General features: G+C 45.0%; 1 protein-coding gene across 2 annotated transcripts in view; it reads left to right on the forward strand.

Annotated features, from left to right (window-relative positions):
- ZNF512B (zinc finger protein 512B) overlaps nucleotides 1-19320 on the forward strand; it is a 280648-nt gene that overhangs the window by 133654 nt on the left and 127674 nt on the right. For both annotated transcript variants that reach the window (XM_078651662.1, XM_078651663.1), the window contains exon 4: nucleotides 14349-14521. In XM_078651662.1, coding sequence (XP_078507788.1) covers nucleotides 14349-14521 — 173 coding nt within the window. The remainder of the gene's footprint in view (nucleotides 1-14348; nucleotides 14522-19320) is intronic.

The following is a 19320-nucleotide window of genomic DNA, read 5'->3' on the forward strand; positions in this document are numbered from 1 at the left end:
TGCCTTCCTACTGTGGAGCATACTCTAAACTCTAAATACCACCTCTTCTTTCAGCCACAATTTATTACTGTTTACAAAATTATTGCCATTTTAGAGACAATAATCTTGGCAGGAATTCCTCGACCGTAGCATTTTATGTAACAACTCATTTAGGCAGGAAGTATTATTTCAAACCGGCTTTGTCTCCAACACCCATTTTTTCAAACAACTGTCCCATATGGTTCCACTTTTCTTTTGTTCAGTCCATCCTTTATGTATTTGTCGGCGTCCATTCATCAATCAATATTACATTTCCATTGGGCTACTGTTGGTAATATGGCACTTCCTTATCCTCTTGCAATGTCTCTCCTCACAGCTATGAAAACCTGGTTTACCAACATCTGCTGTTGCCTGTAAGGGTTGGTTGCGTCTCAAGTATGTTAGGTTTTGTCAATGGTCAACCCAATCATCATATCTAGTTCACCACAAATTTCTCAACATTAGCCCTTTATTGTGGCGCATTCCAAAAGTGTGTGTAGAATGGTACTCCTCTGGTTACACTCCAGTAGGCAGAAATCCTCACCGGCCCGTCCAAATGTATGCAAGAGTGTTCTGGTGTTGAATGTACTGTGTGTGAATCTTAACTGAACCAGTCTAGATCTTATTTTGCTGAGACCTCTCTGGGAAATCTAAGAGTCTGCACCCATATTTCATCCTCTATCTCCCATATAGCTCATTCCCAGCTCCCCTTTAGATATGTAGGTCTCCATGAGTTTGAAACATTAATGTAATGTATATCAGTGAAACCACCTACCCAGTCAGGTGAGAGTTTAGCAGTCTCCTCTCTAGTGGAAATGTCTTCTTAGTGTCCTGTTCAGTCCAGTACCAGCAATGAGCGCATGTTTAAGTTGTAGGACTTTTTTCAGTTTGAATAAGCTCATTTCATATTCTGTCTGTCAATGTTTGAAGGATACTATTCCTTTTTCATCCTGTACTTCACGCTGTGTGGAAATCCCTCTTCTATCCAATTTGGTTTCTCCACCCCATTCCTTGTTCAGCCTATTCCATGTCCCAAATACTGGCTCAGTTGCTAGCGGTGCTATCTTGAGCAGAGCTCCTTCATAGCGCACATACACATAATGCTAAGTGGCATGGCGTGCCTATCCAGTGTATTCATAGAATCCTCCCTGGGAGCATAGGTTCAATCATTCACCGCACGTAGCTGGGCACCTTCATATAGTTTTGTTGTAGGCAAAAGTGCTATTCAACCTTTATAAGTGAATCTCTGAAGTGTGTCCAGTAGTGCTCGGGACAGCCTGTGCCTTGTTTTGCTATATATATAATAATTTCGGCTGTGGAATCGTTTTGCAGATTGTAACTCTACTCAATAATCCAGTGATATCCACAATCCCAAGTACCTAAAGTGACCATATTCCTCTCTGAGAGGCCTATGGAATGCTTTACAGATCTTCATTCTCCTAGTGTGAACAGCAATTAATTCTCCCAATTAATGCGCTATCCAAATTACCTCTCAAACTTGTGGATTACATGCTTTTACCTAGTTAGTGATTCTTTAGTATTACTAGCTATTCTTGATGTGTGACCTCACCCCTAATTTAGTCACTGGATGTTCACGTTTTACCGCCTGCAGGGAAAATGTTTCTTTTGATTGCAAATTGTAATGGGTGGGATTTATATGTTGTCTGGACTTGATATATCATTAAGGTGTGTGGTGTTTCCTTCCCTCTGCTTTATTATTAACAAAGTATGCCAGCATCTTATTAATGATTCAGAAAAGGGGGTGGTGATGAACAGAGTGCCTGAATTAAGCAGACCACTCTTACCCAGTCCAAAGATCAGGGCTTGATCCATCACCGTTTTTTAGCTCACTGCACCATCCCAGCTCAGAACTTGGCTATATGCAAATTAGTCTGTTCCTGTCCCAGTGCATGATGGGAACAGGGCAAACCAAACTACCAAGCCAATTCTTATACTGGGAAGGAAACAAGCTTCCGGGGACCGGTTTCTGCCATTTCAGGCGTCGTCGGCCCGGCTTGCTTGAATCCTGATGGTGCAATGAGCAAGGGACTCACATCTGAGTATACCCTTCCACGCTTATGGTGGACAAAATGATTCAGAAAAGGGGGTGGTGATAAAAAGAGTGCCTGAATTAAGCAGACCACTCTTACCCAGTCCAAAGATCAGGGCTTGATCCATCACCGTTTTTTAGCTCACTGCACCATCCCAGCTCAGAACTTGGCTATATGCAAATTAGTCTGTTCCTGTCCCAGTGCATGATGGGAACAGGGCAAACCAAACTACCAAGCCAATTCTTATACTGGGAAGGAAACAAGCTTCCGGGGACCGGTTTCTGCCATTTCAGGCGTCGTCGGCCCGGCTTGCTTAAATCCTGATGGTGCAATGAGCAAGGGACTCACATCTGAGTATACCCTTCCACGCTTATGGTGGACAAAATGATTCAGAAAAGGGGGTGGTGATGAACAGAGTGCCTGAATTAAGCAGACCACTCTTACCCAGTCCAAAGATCAGGGCTTGATCCATCACCGTTTTTTAGCTCACTGCACCATCCCAGCTCAAAACTTGGCTATATGCAAATTAGTCCGTTCCTGTCCCAGTGCATGATGGGAACAGGGCAAACCAAACTACCAAGCCAATTCTTATACTGGGAAGGAAACAAGCTTCCGGGGACCGGTTTCTTCCATTTCAGGCGTCGTCGGCCCAGCTTGCTTGAATCCTTATGGTGCAATGAGCAAGGGACTCACATCTGAGTATACCCTTCCACGCTTATGGTGGACAAAATGATTCAGAAAAGGGGGTGGTGATGAACAGAGTGCCTGAATTAAGCAGACCACTCTTACCCAGTCCAAAGATCAGGGCTTGATCCATCACCGTTTTTTAGCTCACTGCACCATCCCAGCTCAGAACTTGGCTATATGCAAATTAGTCCGTTCCTGTCCCAGTGCATGATGGGAACAGGGCAAACCAAACTACCAAGCCAATTCTTATACTGGGAAGGAAACAAGCTTCCGGGGACCGGTTTCTGCCATTTCAGGCGTCGTCGGCCCGGCTTGCTTGAATCCTGATGGTGCAATGAGCAAGGGACTCACATCTGAGTATACCCTTCCACGCTTATGGTGGACATCACCACCCCCTTTTCTGAAGCATCTTATTAATGAGCCCTCAGAGTCGGCAAAAGGGCCCTTTGACGATTGATCTTTGAGAAGTCTTGTTTTTTTGTGGACAGTCACCTTGAAAGTAGTACGTTCTTTATAGTATGACATTGCTGTTGCTGGCTGGAGTTAGGATAGTTCAGGGTGTTATGATATTTCATGCCATTCCGTGGTCCCACCCAAACCACCCCTACTATGAAGAACAGGAAAAAACAGGCTGCCTGGTGTCAGTTCTTTGGATTTGCTTTACACGTCCCACAATGTTTGCAGCTAAAGTGAGAAAAGACATCTGACAAGAAAATCTTGAAATGCTGTCCGCTCTTCTCTCTGGCACCCACCCTCTGCCACCTTAGCTAGGACCAGGACTAGCATCTGGAGAAACCCTTTGCTGTGCTAAGAATACTGGAGTTATACTGTTCAGAAGACAAGAGGAGGTACCTAACCCTGAGACCCTGAAGGTCCAGCTGTCATGAGGGCTGCATGAGGGATGACTCGATATGACGAGCAAGCTTTGGAGCCATGAAATTATGAAGGTAGCTGATTTTTTCTATGAACATCGGTTACTGAATGCATCATCTGTGGAGGACATAGGCCTGTTGGTGTGCCTACCCTTATTGGCCCTCCCTACTTTGTGGGCGCAAGTGCCAACCTTATTCCAGCCCATGAGGGACACTAGAGTTTTCCTTTCAATGCAGGACACTTGGGTGTGTCTGGCTGATGGAGCTGTGTGGATCCTAGAACCTCTTGAACTATCTCTGTATGGTTCCATGGAATTCTAAAAACTAAAAATAGTGACACACCTGGCAGAACAGAGCGAATTGAAGATGAAACACTGTATGCTCTGATCATACCCAAGAAAAAATTAGGAATAATCCTACAAAGGCTGGTTCTGTTGGATCTATTGTTAGTGGAAGACAAATAAGGATTTATTGGATGTATTCTGGTGGGCGTTCTCTGATGTGTAGTTAAGCTATCTGGAGGAATGGTTGCTGCTTCAGGTGTTGCGCGTGGCTAAGGTGCACTATGAGAATAAGCTGGAGGAGGACCCAGCTGACTGGAGAGAGTTCTCTTTCGCTTTGACTGAAGATGAGATAGGCTATCCTCTATCTCACTGATAGATGAAGCAATTCTAGTGAGGTACTGAGAGGTGTCGAAATCAGACCAATTCTTGTGTTTTTATTGCCTATATTGCTTCTTGTACTCAAGGTATATAACAAATGTTACTGCCCTATGTGTGTTCCATGCAATTGCCTATGCTGTCCCATGGTGTTTTGTTTATATGTTTAAAAACGAATACAATTGTTATTTTTGAAAGGCCCATTAAAACTAAATTCTCTTGCTGGCCGTTGGAACCACTGGTTCCAGCAGGTGCCCTCGAATTGTGGGTTCCCCTGCAGTTAAAAATGTTAACTATAACCAAAACTTTTGCCTCCTGGTCTGGCTTCTCAACCCTCGCAGTAATTGACACTCAATCTTTTGACCTCCTTGAAATATTTAAACCACTTCACTGATCCCCTCTCAAAACTCCTTAATGAGTCCATTCAACTCCTACCCTCCTACTCCCACCAAGAACTAGGATAATCAGTGCCTCTCTTACCCCAAGCTCTTTACCTGACTGCCTCAAAACTGGTCAGGTTACCCCCATCCTAAAAAAAAATAACTCTGACCAGTCTGTTCCCAACAACTACCGCCCCATCTCCACCATCCCTACTCTGACCAGACTCCTAGAGCAATGTGGAAATTTCCAGCTTCACAATCACATTGAACAATTCCTACTCCTCACCCACTGTCAATCTGGCTTCCATTCGAGTCATAACACCGAAACTGCCATGATCCATATTGTCGACGCTGCCCTGTGCTCACTTGACCAAAATTAATCTTGCCTTCTGATCCTGCTGGATGTGTCTGCAGACTTTGACACCATCAACCGTGCTACCCTACTTGGCCGCCTTGAACATAGGATGAGCCTCTCCTACGTCATGCTAAAATGGTTCACCTCCCTTTTACATAACAGATCGCAGCACTTCCTAATCAATCACACTCTTTCTCTTCCAGGGGATCCTCATCAATAGTCATAAGCATTAGAATATTCCCGCCCATGCGCGGGACCCCGGAAACAATATATTATATGTGCCCCACATATATTATAGACATATATATAAATATATATATATATATAAAAATAAGCAATTGCAGCCAAATAAACAATAGAGCTGGAATATGCAGTGAGGAATTTCCACAATACAGTGAATTCTGTATTAGAAACATGAGAAACAACACCAATGCTTGTTTAGAAACTGTTTTAATGTACAGAAAACAGTAGAAATTCTCATAACACACTGTAAGCATATACCGCTCCCAGGCTGCATTGCAAAATCCCAGTCTAAAAAGACTGAAAAGCTAACCTGTAGCTGAATGCACTAAAACTGACGCTGTGCCTTTAAGGCACCTCTGCCCCTAGCTTCCCATCATGCCTCAGGGGTTACAGTTAGGTCAGTTGTTCTTTCCGGCTCCTTCAGGAAGGACCCTGGATACACAGCTCCACACTTTTCTGCCTTTTTCAGTCAGAAAATCTTCTAAAGAACAATTTTTTTGATTTACTTTGACTTTTCACATCATAGTCAAGTAAATAACTGCTTAGCAGTCAATTTTTTGTGAGGTTTTTCCTTTCAGGATGCCCTCACTTTTTGATGATTGCCCTTCTTGTGGCCACAAGAAGGCAAAAACAGACTCTCATGAGGTCTGTATTTTATGCTTGCCAGAGGATCATGATCCTAAAGACTGTTCTCATTGTAAAAAGCTGTCTGACAGAACACTTAAAGACAGAGAGAGGAACAGACTCTATAGTCTGGCCCAGAAATCCATGAGAGGAAGATCTGCGGAGAGAAAGAGTTCAAAGAGACCCAGAACTCCCTCCAAAGGCAAGTCAGAACGTCCATCAACCTCAGCACCGGGCTCGGCGCTGAAAAAACGACATCTGATGGACAGTTCAAGAGAAAAAGCTCCGTCGGCGTCGAGATCGGCGTCGATGAGGAAATCGTCGTCGAAAAGAGGTTCGCCGTCGTCGAGGAAAGCTCCGCCGTCGTCAACTAGGCGACGATCGGCGTCGAGAGAAGCCACGAGATCGCCGTCGACGAGAGGTTCGGCTTCAAGACATGAGTCAACTCCGCCGCCGTCAACCAGGCGACGGTCGGCGTAGAGAGACAGATCACACTCGCCGTCGTCTCGACGTCGACAGGCTTCGAAGAGTGTAACACCTCCGTCGACGTCTCCACGGAGGCGATCGTCGTCGAGGAAGGGATCATCTAAGGCACGTCGGCGCTCGTCGTCGAGGCTGTCCGATCCTCCGCCGTCGCCACATGCCAGGTCGATGACATCTCCGTCGCCGACAGATCAACGTCGGCCGACGTCGAGAGCTCCGTCGACGGCAGGACTAGACCGTTCGACGTCGAGACCTCCGTCGACGGCAGGACTAGGCCGTTCGACGTCGAGACCTCCGTCGACGGCAGGACTAGGCCGTTCGACGTCGAGACCTCCGTCGACGGCAGGACAACGCCGTTCGACGTCGAGACCTCCGTCGACGGCAGGACAACGCCGTTCGACGTCGAAGGAGATGATGCTGTCGTCGGCACATCATCACCGATCGACGTCGAGGGACCACAGATCATCGTCGAGGCATTCAACGCCGAAAGTTATCGCCCCGTCGACGCCACAGAGGCGTTCGACGTCGAGGGAAAGGCTTTTGAGACGTCCTCCAACACCGGTGAGACGGAGATCACCTTCAGTGCCTTCGACAGTCCTGGTGACACAATCTGCTTCACTCCATTCCTCCTCAAGTGCCTCGGGGTCAACCGGGTCATCTTCGAGGAGTAGGAGTCCGGTTCAGAAGAATCCCCATCGGGGTTACACTTCACATATAAGACTTTCGCCAAGATGGTACGCTCCTTTGAGTAATTGGAAGGATTCTAAGGCACCAGAGAGACTTCAAAGATACTTGAGTCCAATCCATAGGTCTCCTCTTCAGCAAGCAGAAGAGGCAGAGCGATCACGCTCACGAGAGAGAAGAGTGGACAGGTCACATGCCCCTAGGGTCTCCCGATCACCAAGGAGGGAGCAACCCAAATCTCGAACACCGAGAAAGGAGGTACGAGATGTGAGATCGAGATCTCCAATACATCAGAGGGTATCACGTTCTCCTCGAAGGGAGGAACGACCTAGGAGGTCTCCGTTGAGGAAGGAGCATTCTCACCACAGGAGAAGAAGAACTCCTTCATCCTCTCCTCCAGCTTCGCCTAGATCTTCTAAAGGGGACTACTCTCCGACGCTGGCAGACAGCCCTCGCTCAAGAGCTTCCCCTCTGGACGACGTCAACACGTATTTGGACGTTTTGCAAAGGGGTGCTTACAAGCTGAATATAGAAATGACCACTCCAGAGGTGTCCACTACTGTGATTTTTGAGACTCTTCATCACAAATCATATGCACGGCCGTTGCTTCCATTAGTCCCAGGAATAATGGACCCAATCAAAGAGGTTTTCCTCACGCCAGCAACGATCAGAGCAGTTCCGGCACGTATCCAGAAAAAATATAGGCCGGCTGACTCAGATCCTATCTTCGTTAAAGGTGAGCCTGCAGCGGACTCAGTTATTGTAGCCTCAGCTAGGAAGAATCACACGGTCGCTCCTTCTTCGTCAGTTCCTCCTGACAAAGACAGCAAGACGCAAGATTCTTGGGGACGCAAGGTGTGCAACACAGCAGCTTCATCCCTAAAAGTCTCTAGTGCATCAGCCCTTCTGGGAAGGTACGATAGAGCCCTATGGGACTCCATGGAACGATTCAAAGAGAAATTGCCCAAGGAGGACCAGAAGGACTTTGAGGAGACCGTGACGGAGGGCTGTTTGGTGGCAAACCAAATGATTAGTTCATCAGCAGATAACGCCCTTCTAGCTGGACATAACTACTCACATGGAGTATGTGCGAGGAGATCCTCTTGGCTGCGTTTAACTGGGCTCAAGCCAGATGCCCAGCAGCGCATACTCAATCTGCCTTTTTCCGGATCTTCACTCTTCGGGGAGCATGCCGATCAGGAAATGGCCCGGATGAAGACCGAGTTAGACACAGTAAAGGCAGTAGGTCTGGAGAAACAGAAAGCACCGTTCAAACGACGCTTCAAGACCAACAAGAACCGGGGAGGCCAACAGAGGGTTCAAACCCCTCAATGGTCTCAAAACAAGCCGCAAGGAAAGCCACAATACAGAGGAGGAAGGTCAAGCAGAGGTAGAGGCGGACATAATCAATCCTCTACCACACCTAGAGGAGGCAAGGCCTGAGCAGTGGCTTCCTCTGTCGCCGTTACCCACTCCAGTGGGAGGAAGTGCTGCACAACATCTGGCAGAGTGGGTCAGCATCACGAAAGATCGGTGGGTGCTGAATATACTGCGCAATGGATATGCGCTACGTTTCAGGAAGAAACCACAACCGGCTCCTCCAAAAAAGTCTCGCTCGTACCATCTGGAGCTCCTCAAAAAGGAGGTGAGCGTCCTCTTAAAGAAAAACGCAATCGAAGTGGTACCCCTCTCCCAAAGGGGGAAAGGAGTGTACTCAAGATATTTCCTTGTTCCCAAAAAGGACCAAGAAGGCAAATTCAGACCAATTTTGGATCTTCGACTCCTCAACAAAGTGGTGGTCAAAGAGAAGTTTCGCATGTTGGCACTCCATCAAATATGTCCTCATCTACAGATCGGAGATTGGATGTGTTCGGTGGATTTACAAGACGCGTACTTCCACATTCCTATTACACCAGGTCATCGAAAGTACTTGAGGTTCCTGGTAGGGTCCAGGCATTACCAGTTCAAAGTGCTCCCTTTCGGACTCAAATCCGCACCAAGGGTCTTCACCAAGTGCATGGCAGTGGTAGCGGCGTGTCTACACAAAAAAGGTCTCTTTGTGTACCCATATCTAGACGACTGGCTCCTGAAGAGTCCGTCGCCTCGGCAAGCCACCAAGGACTGTCACCTGTGTCTCCAACAGCTACACAGGCTCGGCCTCCATGTAAACTCAGAAAAATCGATCCTGCAGCCCACACAAACTATCCACTATCTGGGAGCAGTTCTAGACACAAAGTTAGGAAGAGCGTTTCCTTCGCAAGAGAGACTTTCTTCCATGGGACAAAAATGCAAAAAGTTACTTCAGATTCCTCGTCCAAAGGTGCGAGACGTAGCGTCTCTGTTGGGCTCCATGGCGTCCTGCATCTTCCTAATACCGAACGCCAGGTTGAGAATGCGGCCTCTTCAAGAGTCGGTGGAGGATCAGTGGGACCAAGCGTCTGGAGATTGGGAGGATCGAATCATCCTGTCTCAAGCAGCGCTGACCTCAATGCAGTGGTGGACTCGCCCTCGGAATGTCCTGCAGGGAGTCCCTTTTCAGCAACCTCTGCCTTCTCTGTCTGTGGTAACGGACGCATCTCTAGAAGGCTGGGGTGCTCACATGGGTCATCTTCAGATTCAGGGTCGCTGGTCGACCAACCTTCAGACATACCACATCAACATGCTGGAACTTCGAGCGGTTCATCTGGCGCTCAAGGCGTTCCTTCCAGCAATAACGACGGACAAGGTCCTGGTTCAGACGGACAACACTACAACTATGTTCTATCTGAACAAGCAGGGAGGAACTCGATCTCGCCCTCTGTCTCTGGAAGCCCAGGCGATCTGGCACTGGCTGCTGGCTCGGGGACTGTCGGTGGTGGCAGTACACCTTCCAGGCGAGTTAAACACAAAAGCAGACGCACTCAGCAGGCACTTCGAAGATCAGCCAGACTGGGTGCTAAACGACGAAGTGGTCGAAGAACTCTTCCGTTGCTGGGGTCGTCCAGACATAGACTTATTTGCGGACGACGAAAACGCCAAATGCCACGCCTTCGCGTCCAGGTTCCACCGGCCAGGGACGCAAGGGAACGCTCTCCTGCTGGAGTGGACAGGAATGTTCGCTTATGCTTTTCCCCCTCTGGCACTGATTCCGAAGGTGGTGGCCAAGCTCATCAGATCGAGCATGGACATGATCCTAATTGCTCCGGATTGGCCGCGACAATGGTGGTATCCAGATCTGTTACATCTGTCGCGGTGTCCACACAGACGGCTGCCGTGCAAGCCAGACCTGCTGAGCAAAATGGACGGGAGGATCCTGCATCCCAACCTCCAGTCGCTGAACCTGACTGCATGGCTCCTGAGGTCTTGCAATATGGACACTTAAATCTGCCTCCGGAATGTATGAATATTTTAAGAGAGGCAAAGAGACCTTCCACAAGGACGTCTTATGCGTTCAAGTGGAAAAGATTTTTCATTTGGTGTAAGGACCATGGCTTTGATCCCACCAAAGGGCAAGAAGAGGTAGTCCTACCATACCTCCTATACTTAGCGACATCAGGGTTGAAATACGCTTCTATTAGGGTTCATCTATCTGCCATAGTAGCGTACAGAAAATCACCTACACAAACATCGTTTTTTCAGGTCCCGGTGGTGAAAGATTTCCTTCAGGGATTAAAGAAGGTCTATCCCCCTGTGAGAAATCCTTCTCCTCCCTGGGAGTTGAACCTGGTTCTCTCCAGACTGATGTCTACACCGTTTGAGCCTATACACAAGGCCTCCTTGCAGCATCTCACTTGGAAGGCGGCCTTCTTGGTGGCAATAACCTCTGCGCGCAGGGTTAGCGAGATTCAAGCACTCTGCACCAAGGAACCTTACACTGTGTTTCACCACAACAGAGTAGTAATGAGGGCTCACCCTTCTTTTCTTCCAAAAGTGGTATCGGATTTTCATATAAATCAAACGATTACCCTTCCTTCGTTCTTTCCTAATCCATCGACCCCAGCGGAGAGGTCGTTGCACTCGTTAGATCTTAAACGGGTGCTAAAGTTTTACCTAGAAAGAACAAAGGACACCAGAAAGACAGACCAACTCTTTGTCAATTATGGTGCAATGAGGTCCGGGTTTGCAGCAGCCAAAAGATCCATCTCCAGATGGATTGTCTCTTGTATCAAACTAGCATACCAGCTGGCTGGCAAACCTTTGTTGCATTCACCCAAAGCTCATTCCACTAGAGGGAAAGCAGCCACAATAGCTTTTTTGCATGACATTCCTATGTCAGAAATATGCAAGGCTGCGACATGGAAATCAGTCCATACCTTTACAAGGCATTATTGCCTAGAGTCTGATTCCAGAGCGGATTCTCAAGTAGGGCAAGCCTCCTTGAGAAACCTATTTGGGTAGAAAAAGGCCTATTTTTGGGCCTACGGATATAAATGTTATCTGTTGATTCCTTTGCCCGCAGGGATGAGGTGAGGCTCGCTACTCTATTCTAATGCTTATGACTATTGATGAGGATCCCCTGGAAGAGAAGGATTAGTTACTTACCTGTAATCCTAGTTCTCTTCCAGGGGTATCCTCATCAAAGTCATAAGCAACCCTCCCGCCTCCCCGGGCAAAGGACTTTGTTTATTTAATAGGAGATGTTTTTTAACCTGTTATTACCATGGTTTGGTTTTCAGTCTCCGAAAAGAACAACTGACCTAACTGTAACCCCTGAGGCATGATGGGAAGCTAGGGGCAGAGGTGCCTTAAAGGCACAGCGTCAGTTTTAGTGCATTCAGCTACAGGTTAGCTTTTCAGTCTTTTTAGACTGGGATTTTGCAATGCAGCCTGGGAGCGGTATATGCTTACAGTGTGTTATGAGAATTTCTACTGTTTTCTGTACATTAAAACAGTTTCTAAACAAGCATTGGTGTTGTTTCTCATGTTTCTAATACAGAATTCACTGTATTGTGGAAATTCTTCACTGCATATTCCAGCTCTATTGTTTATTTGGCTGCAATTGCTTATTTTTATATATATATATATTTATATATATGTCTATAATATATGTGGGGCACATATAATATATTGTTTCCGGGGTCCCGCGCATGGGCGGGAATATTCTAATGCTTATGACTTTGATGAGGATACCCCTGGAAGAGAACTAGGATTACAGGTAAGTAACTAATCCTTCCGAGCAGTCTCTGCTATTGCTGGGTGTCCCCCAAGGCCCTTTCCTCTCACAACACTGTTCATCCTCTATCTGGAGCCCCTTAACGAAGTCCTCGAACTCTCCCACGTCGCCTTCCATATGTATGCTGACAACTCACAACTCTACATGAGAATAACCTCCATCGAGGACTGCCACACCCTCACCGTCACCTTTTAAACCAAATTCTTACTGATTTCTCCACCCACTACCACCCCGAACATCAATTACTGGCTCCCTCTTCTCTATGCCTTGAATTGCACAACACACATCGTCGACTCCTCCAAATCTCTAGGTATAACACTAAACAAAGACCTTGCTATGCAAAAACACATCAGCGCCACCACTAGAGGAGCTAGCCATCAGCTGCGTATCCACCAATTAAACAAAGGGCCCCCCTGAAAGAGCTGATATTAGGCATAAGAGCAGGGGAATCATGAACAATAAAGAGAGAAGAAAATCTGCCTAAATCTGATTAATCTATGGGCTCAAACGGAGTCCCAAATTTACACAATTAGTCATAAACCCACTAGGCCAGCCTTAATAGTAACATCAAGGTAGACATACTTGGAAAAATAGTTTAATGTTTATTTCAGTTTTTTACCAATATCAATTCAAACAACAATATGGACAATTGTTGTGCTTACATAATAAATATTCAACTCATTCAACCCACGTCCCACACATCCCTTCAGTCAATCATGTCAAGCCACACATACTCACAAATTGCCTGCATGACCCACAAAGCGGTTCATCACAAAACCCCCACTACTTGTCCCAGAAACTGACTCTATCGGGAGGAAATAGAACCTCCATAAACACGAGTTCCCTACTTCTCAAGCCACAAAAATGCCAGAAAAAGAAAAACTACAACTGTTCCTTCTCTGGAATGGCCCTAACATCTGGAACTCTCTACCCATGGAGATCAGATGCAACCCATCCTCATCCCTCTTCCGGAAAGAAGTAAAAATGTTTCTATCCAGCAAATTCCTCTCTCACTAGGACTAGACCCCTGGTACCCTTCCCCCCCTCCCCACCCCCACATACCCTGTGCATCACTACCTTGGGGAAAACTATGCCTCTACTATCCCCACCCTGTAACTCCCTCGATTTCCTACTTCAAAATGTTGCATTCACACATTCTACTGTATATTATTTGGTTACATCCTTTACATTTTGTTACTTTATATTTTTATATATGATTATGTAATTCTGCTATTTTGCCTACATATCCGACTGCATATGTAATTTACTCTTTTTTTACCGTTCCTATATAGTTTTATTTACTCTTTATGTTCCTCATAACTGCTCTAAAGCGCATCACAGCCTCAGAAGTGTTACTGTTAAACTACAGTTTCTCACCAGTTCATGGTCCAGCAATAATAGAACTGGTGAAATATCTAGAGATTTCTACATTGGGGTTAATTGATAGCACATCGACAGAGCTCGTCTTTGACTTTTTTCTATTGACCCAGCTCCATTTTTTCAAACTAATTTTGGGCTTGTCTAGATGGTATAACACTCACATGCCCGTTATTCTGGATTCAGAAGACAGTGATGTTTGGATGGATTCTGTCTAGTGGAACCAATGTTTATGACATTTGGCTCAACTAAATGGTTTTACTCTAACTTAACGTCATAGGTTCACTACCAACCTTTCTTCCACAGGATCTCCTTTGCCACAAGATAGTGTAGTCACTGCCTCTGCTCTACAGGAGCGTTCTAATAATTTATCCTTTGAGTGCTTCATTGTAACTTGTGAAACTTTTCTTGCATCTCCTGAGTTAAATTATTGGTTACTGAGAACACTTGACCTGTTACCTGCAAGAGATTTGAGCTATGATATTGTGGCACTCTTTTGAAATATTCTTCTTTGACTTTACAATCTAACCCCTCCTAGATAATATTGAGGCATATGCCTTGAAAGTGCAGAGCTTAGACACATTTTGAAAAGTACACTATTTAAAAAAAATATTTGTAACAATCTATTTCTCTCTTTCACTGGGCCTCCTTTAAGAAACACAGGGGGAGAGGCGGGGGCGCTGATACTTTGCCTCTTTTAAGGGCTGCTATAAATATTAAGCAGTTTTGTGACCAAGAGTAATTTACTGAATATGTTTTGCAGGGAGCCTTTTCGGAAAAGCTGACCTATGCCTGCCGTTACTGTGAAGCAGCGTTTGCCTCCAAAACACGACTGGAAAAGCACAGAGCTTGGAACCATCCAGATAAACAGCCCGCAGACATCCGAGCTTGGAACCAAGTGCAGAAGTTACCTGACCGAGGCCCTGCCATGAAAAGGTAGAATGGAGTAGAGTTGCATGATCAAAAGGGGCAGATGTAAACCCATATCTGACCCCTCCCTCCCAATACTTAATCCAGCATATACTGCAAGACCCCAGGCCCGCCATAAACACAAGGCATCATTTATCTCGACAGCAGCAACAGTCACCACAAGACCCTCAATGCAGCACTCAAAACACTGAACATGACCATGACACCTACTGCTGGCACTCATAGGAGAGTCCTGGAAGTAGTGCAGCAGCACCTAAGTGGAAGGCCTGCCTTGTAATACAAACGAGGTCATATTTAGTCGTAGAGTAGGTGTATTAAGTCTTTGTTACACGATATTCAGATGGTAAATAGTCAATAGGAAATTCAGTCCCCCCAAAAGGGGCAGCCTTCCTGCTGCTCAGCCCACACACTCCAACTGACCCTCCCTCAACCTCACCAATCACTCCAGCATTTTACATCACATCCATACTGGCTGTGCAGCAGGGACCCGGTAACTAAGGGAAAGAATGCACAATAACAATTTAAGCCACAACTGCCTGCAAGGACTACAGTAACTTCCTTGACAGGCTAACCAACTGCTGGGGGGTCCTAATACAGTGTTCACGACATTTGTGGGTAGTCTTGAGCACCCCAGTGCTGCTTACAGGTCCCGATTATACTGCATGACCTCACTTACAGCCTATCCTCTTTATTGTCTGCATGCACTGCAGGGATGTGTGAGCTGTTTATCCTCCTCATTGATGCTACGTACAGTGCACCGCTTTTGCTTTTTGGAAAACAAGGCTTACATGTTTTTCATCATTCTGATGAGAGCCGCCACTTCCACTTCAGACCCATGTTGCAACCCTAAAAAAATAATTAGGATGCTATCATTTAATTCCATTTGAATATTCCAAGAAGTACCATAAATGACTCGATGAACATGTAGCTTGATGTTTTAAGTCTTTGAATTGTCAGGGAACAATAATGCAATGACTGAAATCAATTAGATTACTTGTATAGAATCCTAAAACATATTTATTTGTTGAGGGAATGTGGACCGTGCGCCTCTTTTTTCTCTTAGTTAAAATGCATAATTTTGGCTGTATTGTTTTGCTCATTAATGTGGTTACCTGAATATTTTATTTGTTGTGTTTCATAAGTCTGCTGAATACTTTGGGTTGAACTGTGCATCACTGAGATTGTGTGCCAGAAGCCGTGCTCTCTTGCTGAACGTGGACTTTGTGTTTATAGGCAGCAGCACTGCTAGTTTACATTTTCTTTTTTATGGTATACGTGTAATCAAAGCTGGCAGACTGCTTAAGTTCTGTGTTCCCAAGAGCAAATGAATAGAAATCTGAGCAGGAATATTTCAAATGAACGTGGATCTGAAGTTTCACTTAACAGTTAACTCTTCGAGAGCTCTGTTCTTTCGTGTGTCAGTCGAAGGGAATTTCATTTGAGAAAAAATCCTCTTGGTTGTTATACTCCTGCCAAGCATGGGCAATTTAATGACATCAAAGTTGTTTTTTACACTGGCAGCATTTACATGCAACTTCAAAAAAACAGTGTGCATTTTTGTACACAGGGTAGTTGGCCTGCGCCAACTCACAAAGCCGAACATTAACTGCATTTGTTAAATAGTTTTATTGAAGTTGCAGAGTGGCCAGTAATGTTAAACAAATAAGCAGCTTCGCAGAGTTACTGAAAGGTTTAGGATGCATTCTAGTGTACTGAAATCATCCAATGTGAGAAATGAAGGCAGTGAGATTTTTACAAGCGTTAGAAAGAGGGATCTGGTGGTAAGCTTTGGAAAGGTCAATGGTGGAGAAAATTTACATACCTCTAGTTTTGGTAAGCATTTCAATAATTTTGGGTAAAGGAAACTGGTCAATTAAAATATTATCATTAAGATGGCGTAAGTCAATGCATAACCTGAGCTTTCCGTTGGCCTTCCTAGAGGCGAAGAAGAACTAATTTTGTAATTAAAAAGTAATTATCTAATTGTCTAATAGCTTGGTTAAAAACATTTTCATCCCCAGACACAGTATCTTTATTCAGTTTGTTACATATTCTTAGACCTTCAGGTCCTAAACTATGCATTAATACACCTTTTTTCCTGTCAGCTGATAACTTATTAGAATGGTCAATAGTAAATTAGTAATTAATGAAGTATTCTTTCCACTGTAGCCAAGGAACAGGAGGATCACCTGGAACGCACATAAATTCTTTGGGTAGGTTAACAGTAATGTTGGTTGTTGGAGTAGACATGGTAAACCTGCCAAATGTGGTAAAATTATGTGTACAATAGAATTTAATAACACTTAAGGTGTTAAAAACCCAAGTCAATCAATCAAATTAGTGTCTCTGGATTCGCCAGGATAAAACAAAATAAAAACATGCAATTGTACTTGGGAAAAAGCTGTGCGAATTAGCGACTGAAGCTCGTGGAGATATATTGGAAATAATGTCAACAGAATATGACAGAAGTAAAATTAGTAACTAGGCATACAATGAGAACAATTAGAATGCTGTGCGAATCAGCGTACTTTGACTCGCCTCGAAGAGACCTTATAATGATGATACAAACTTTGAGGCTCAGCAGTCAAATAAGGCAAGAAAGCGTGGCAGAGCAATATGGTAGCAGAACTATGTAATTCCATGGAAAGTCTCACCTCACAAGTGTAGAATGGCACCGCAGGAAACTCACCACCAACGCAGCACGTCAAACTCACTTCTTTGGTGGAGAATCTGTGAAGAATGAAGATTGCGCTTTACGTGGAAGAGGAGACGCTTCAAAGTTTTGCGATCTCGTTGAAGAAGGTGCCTCACCGTTGACGAATCCTAAGTGAATAATCTCTGTGGCGGGGTTTCTGTGCTGCAGACCAATCCAAACGGTCGGAGCAAAAGTGAGGAATCGCTGGCCCAATAATAACCGTTGAGGTGAAGAAAAAAACGATTACCCTTCAATTGGCTGCCAACATCATGGAAAAATAGAAGAATGCGAGAGTCCAGTCTGGCCGAGATCGTTGCCATAATATGTGTAGCGAACAATCCAGATTGCACAAAAAGTGTGAATTTCAAGTTTATTAAATAACTCGACCAGACAACAAACTAAGAGCTTCCGGGAGCCAACAGCTATAATCAACTGACTCCGCTGTGCCATTATGACATTCAAAGGTAAGCTCTATCATTACATCCCCACAGTTCCACATTTTCCTCATGAAGCCCCTCACGCACGAGAGCCTCCACAAGGGAAGAGAAGAACACTACAGGAGGTTAAACCTATACACACAGGACCAGTGCTACAATGAAGCCATTGTCGGCAGCTGCCTTACAAATGAATATACGATTTCAATATATTTCCTTGGTGCTGGGCCATAGGCAGGACACTAGAATCATGCGGTAATGGTTGACAAAATAATGAGAAGAGTACTAAATTATGTGGCTGGGAAAGGTAAATTACCGGCGTACTACAATATCTGTTTCGCGAAGCGTCGGAAAGGAGTCCTGAAAACTGGCCAGAGGAACGGCTCACTCCGGATCCGTGTTGCACGTGGAAAAGAAGGAAGCTGACATCTGCGCGCCAGGAGGGACTTATATGACCTCGCTGACGTCCCGTACATGGACGACGTCAGGCGGGGTCGTGTGGCGCCCGGCACGCAGAGGTGCTGCTGCAAAAAATTTCCAGATTCAGTCTGATGCCTGGGGATATTCTAAGGAATCTGTGGCTAGACAACGTCGCTACCAGATACATCGTTACCGAAGGTAAGTAACTCGTACATCTGTTTCAAAATTCATTATTTTGTCATTTTAACAGATACTAGGGCTTGGTAATGGTTTCTCTTCTTTAGTAGCTTTGTAACACCTGGATGCAGCAATCAGAATATAAAAAGTGGCTTGTCAACCTTGTGAAGGGTCTGCCCTGTACAGGAACTGATTCCACTGGAATACATGAGGAACTATGGGCCAGATGTACGATCCTTCCTTTTTGTGACTCTCAAATTGCGTCGTTTTGCAACTCGGCATTTGTGACTCGCAAAATGGAATTTACAACAGTGTCTCAGACACTGTTTGCGATTCCTAATGGGTTTCCAAATTGCCTGCCTCATTAATTTTCATGAGGCAGGTGCAATTTGCGACCCCATTGGGATGGCTAGCACTCCCAGGGATGGTCAGACCACCATGGCTGTGACTGCTGTTTAAATAAAGCAGTTTCTTTTTTTTTTTTAAGCAGCCTGTTTTACTTAAAGGAAAACGGTATGCATTAAAAAAAGAAAAATTAAACGTATACTATAAGATCATAACTAGTATTTGGCTTTTGTAGATGAAAACACGCGATACAAAAGTCAACAAGAATTAAATAACTAGTTTTGGTTGTTGGGGCCTGGTGTATATTAAAAATTGTTTTTTTTTCAGGTGGAGTGACAATTTAAATATTTGCTTATCAATGAAAAATTAGTTTGTTTTTACTTAATTCTACTAATCTCCCATTTACATAATTTTAGACTCTGAGCAGACACATCAACCAGAAATTGAACCCTTAGCCTTTAGATGTTGTTTTTTAAAACATAACCACTAGGCTACAACCAGCACTTACATCTTGAAATTGGCTGACCGTCAGCAAGATTCACATTACCGACTAATGCCAACCGTTACGGTACTAGTTACAAATATTCATAAGAAATAAAGGATGGTCCTTGTAAGCAGAGCCGAAAACTTTATTTGCCACCAAAATAGTTGTCACTGGCAACTCTTTCCACTTTAGCAAAATCAACTTCTCCTTTGTTCATGAAGGTGCTGTCAAGACCTTGTGGTCAACGAGG

This window comes from Lissotriton helveticus, chromosome 7, assembly GCF_964261635.1.
Source record: "Lissotriton helveticus chromosome 7, aLisHel1.1, whole genome shotgun sequence".
Classification (NCBI taxonomy): Eukaryota; Metazoa; Chordata; class Amphibia; order Caudata; family Salamandridae; genus Lissotriton; species Lissotriton helveticus.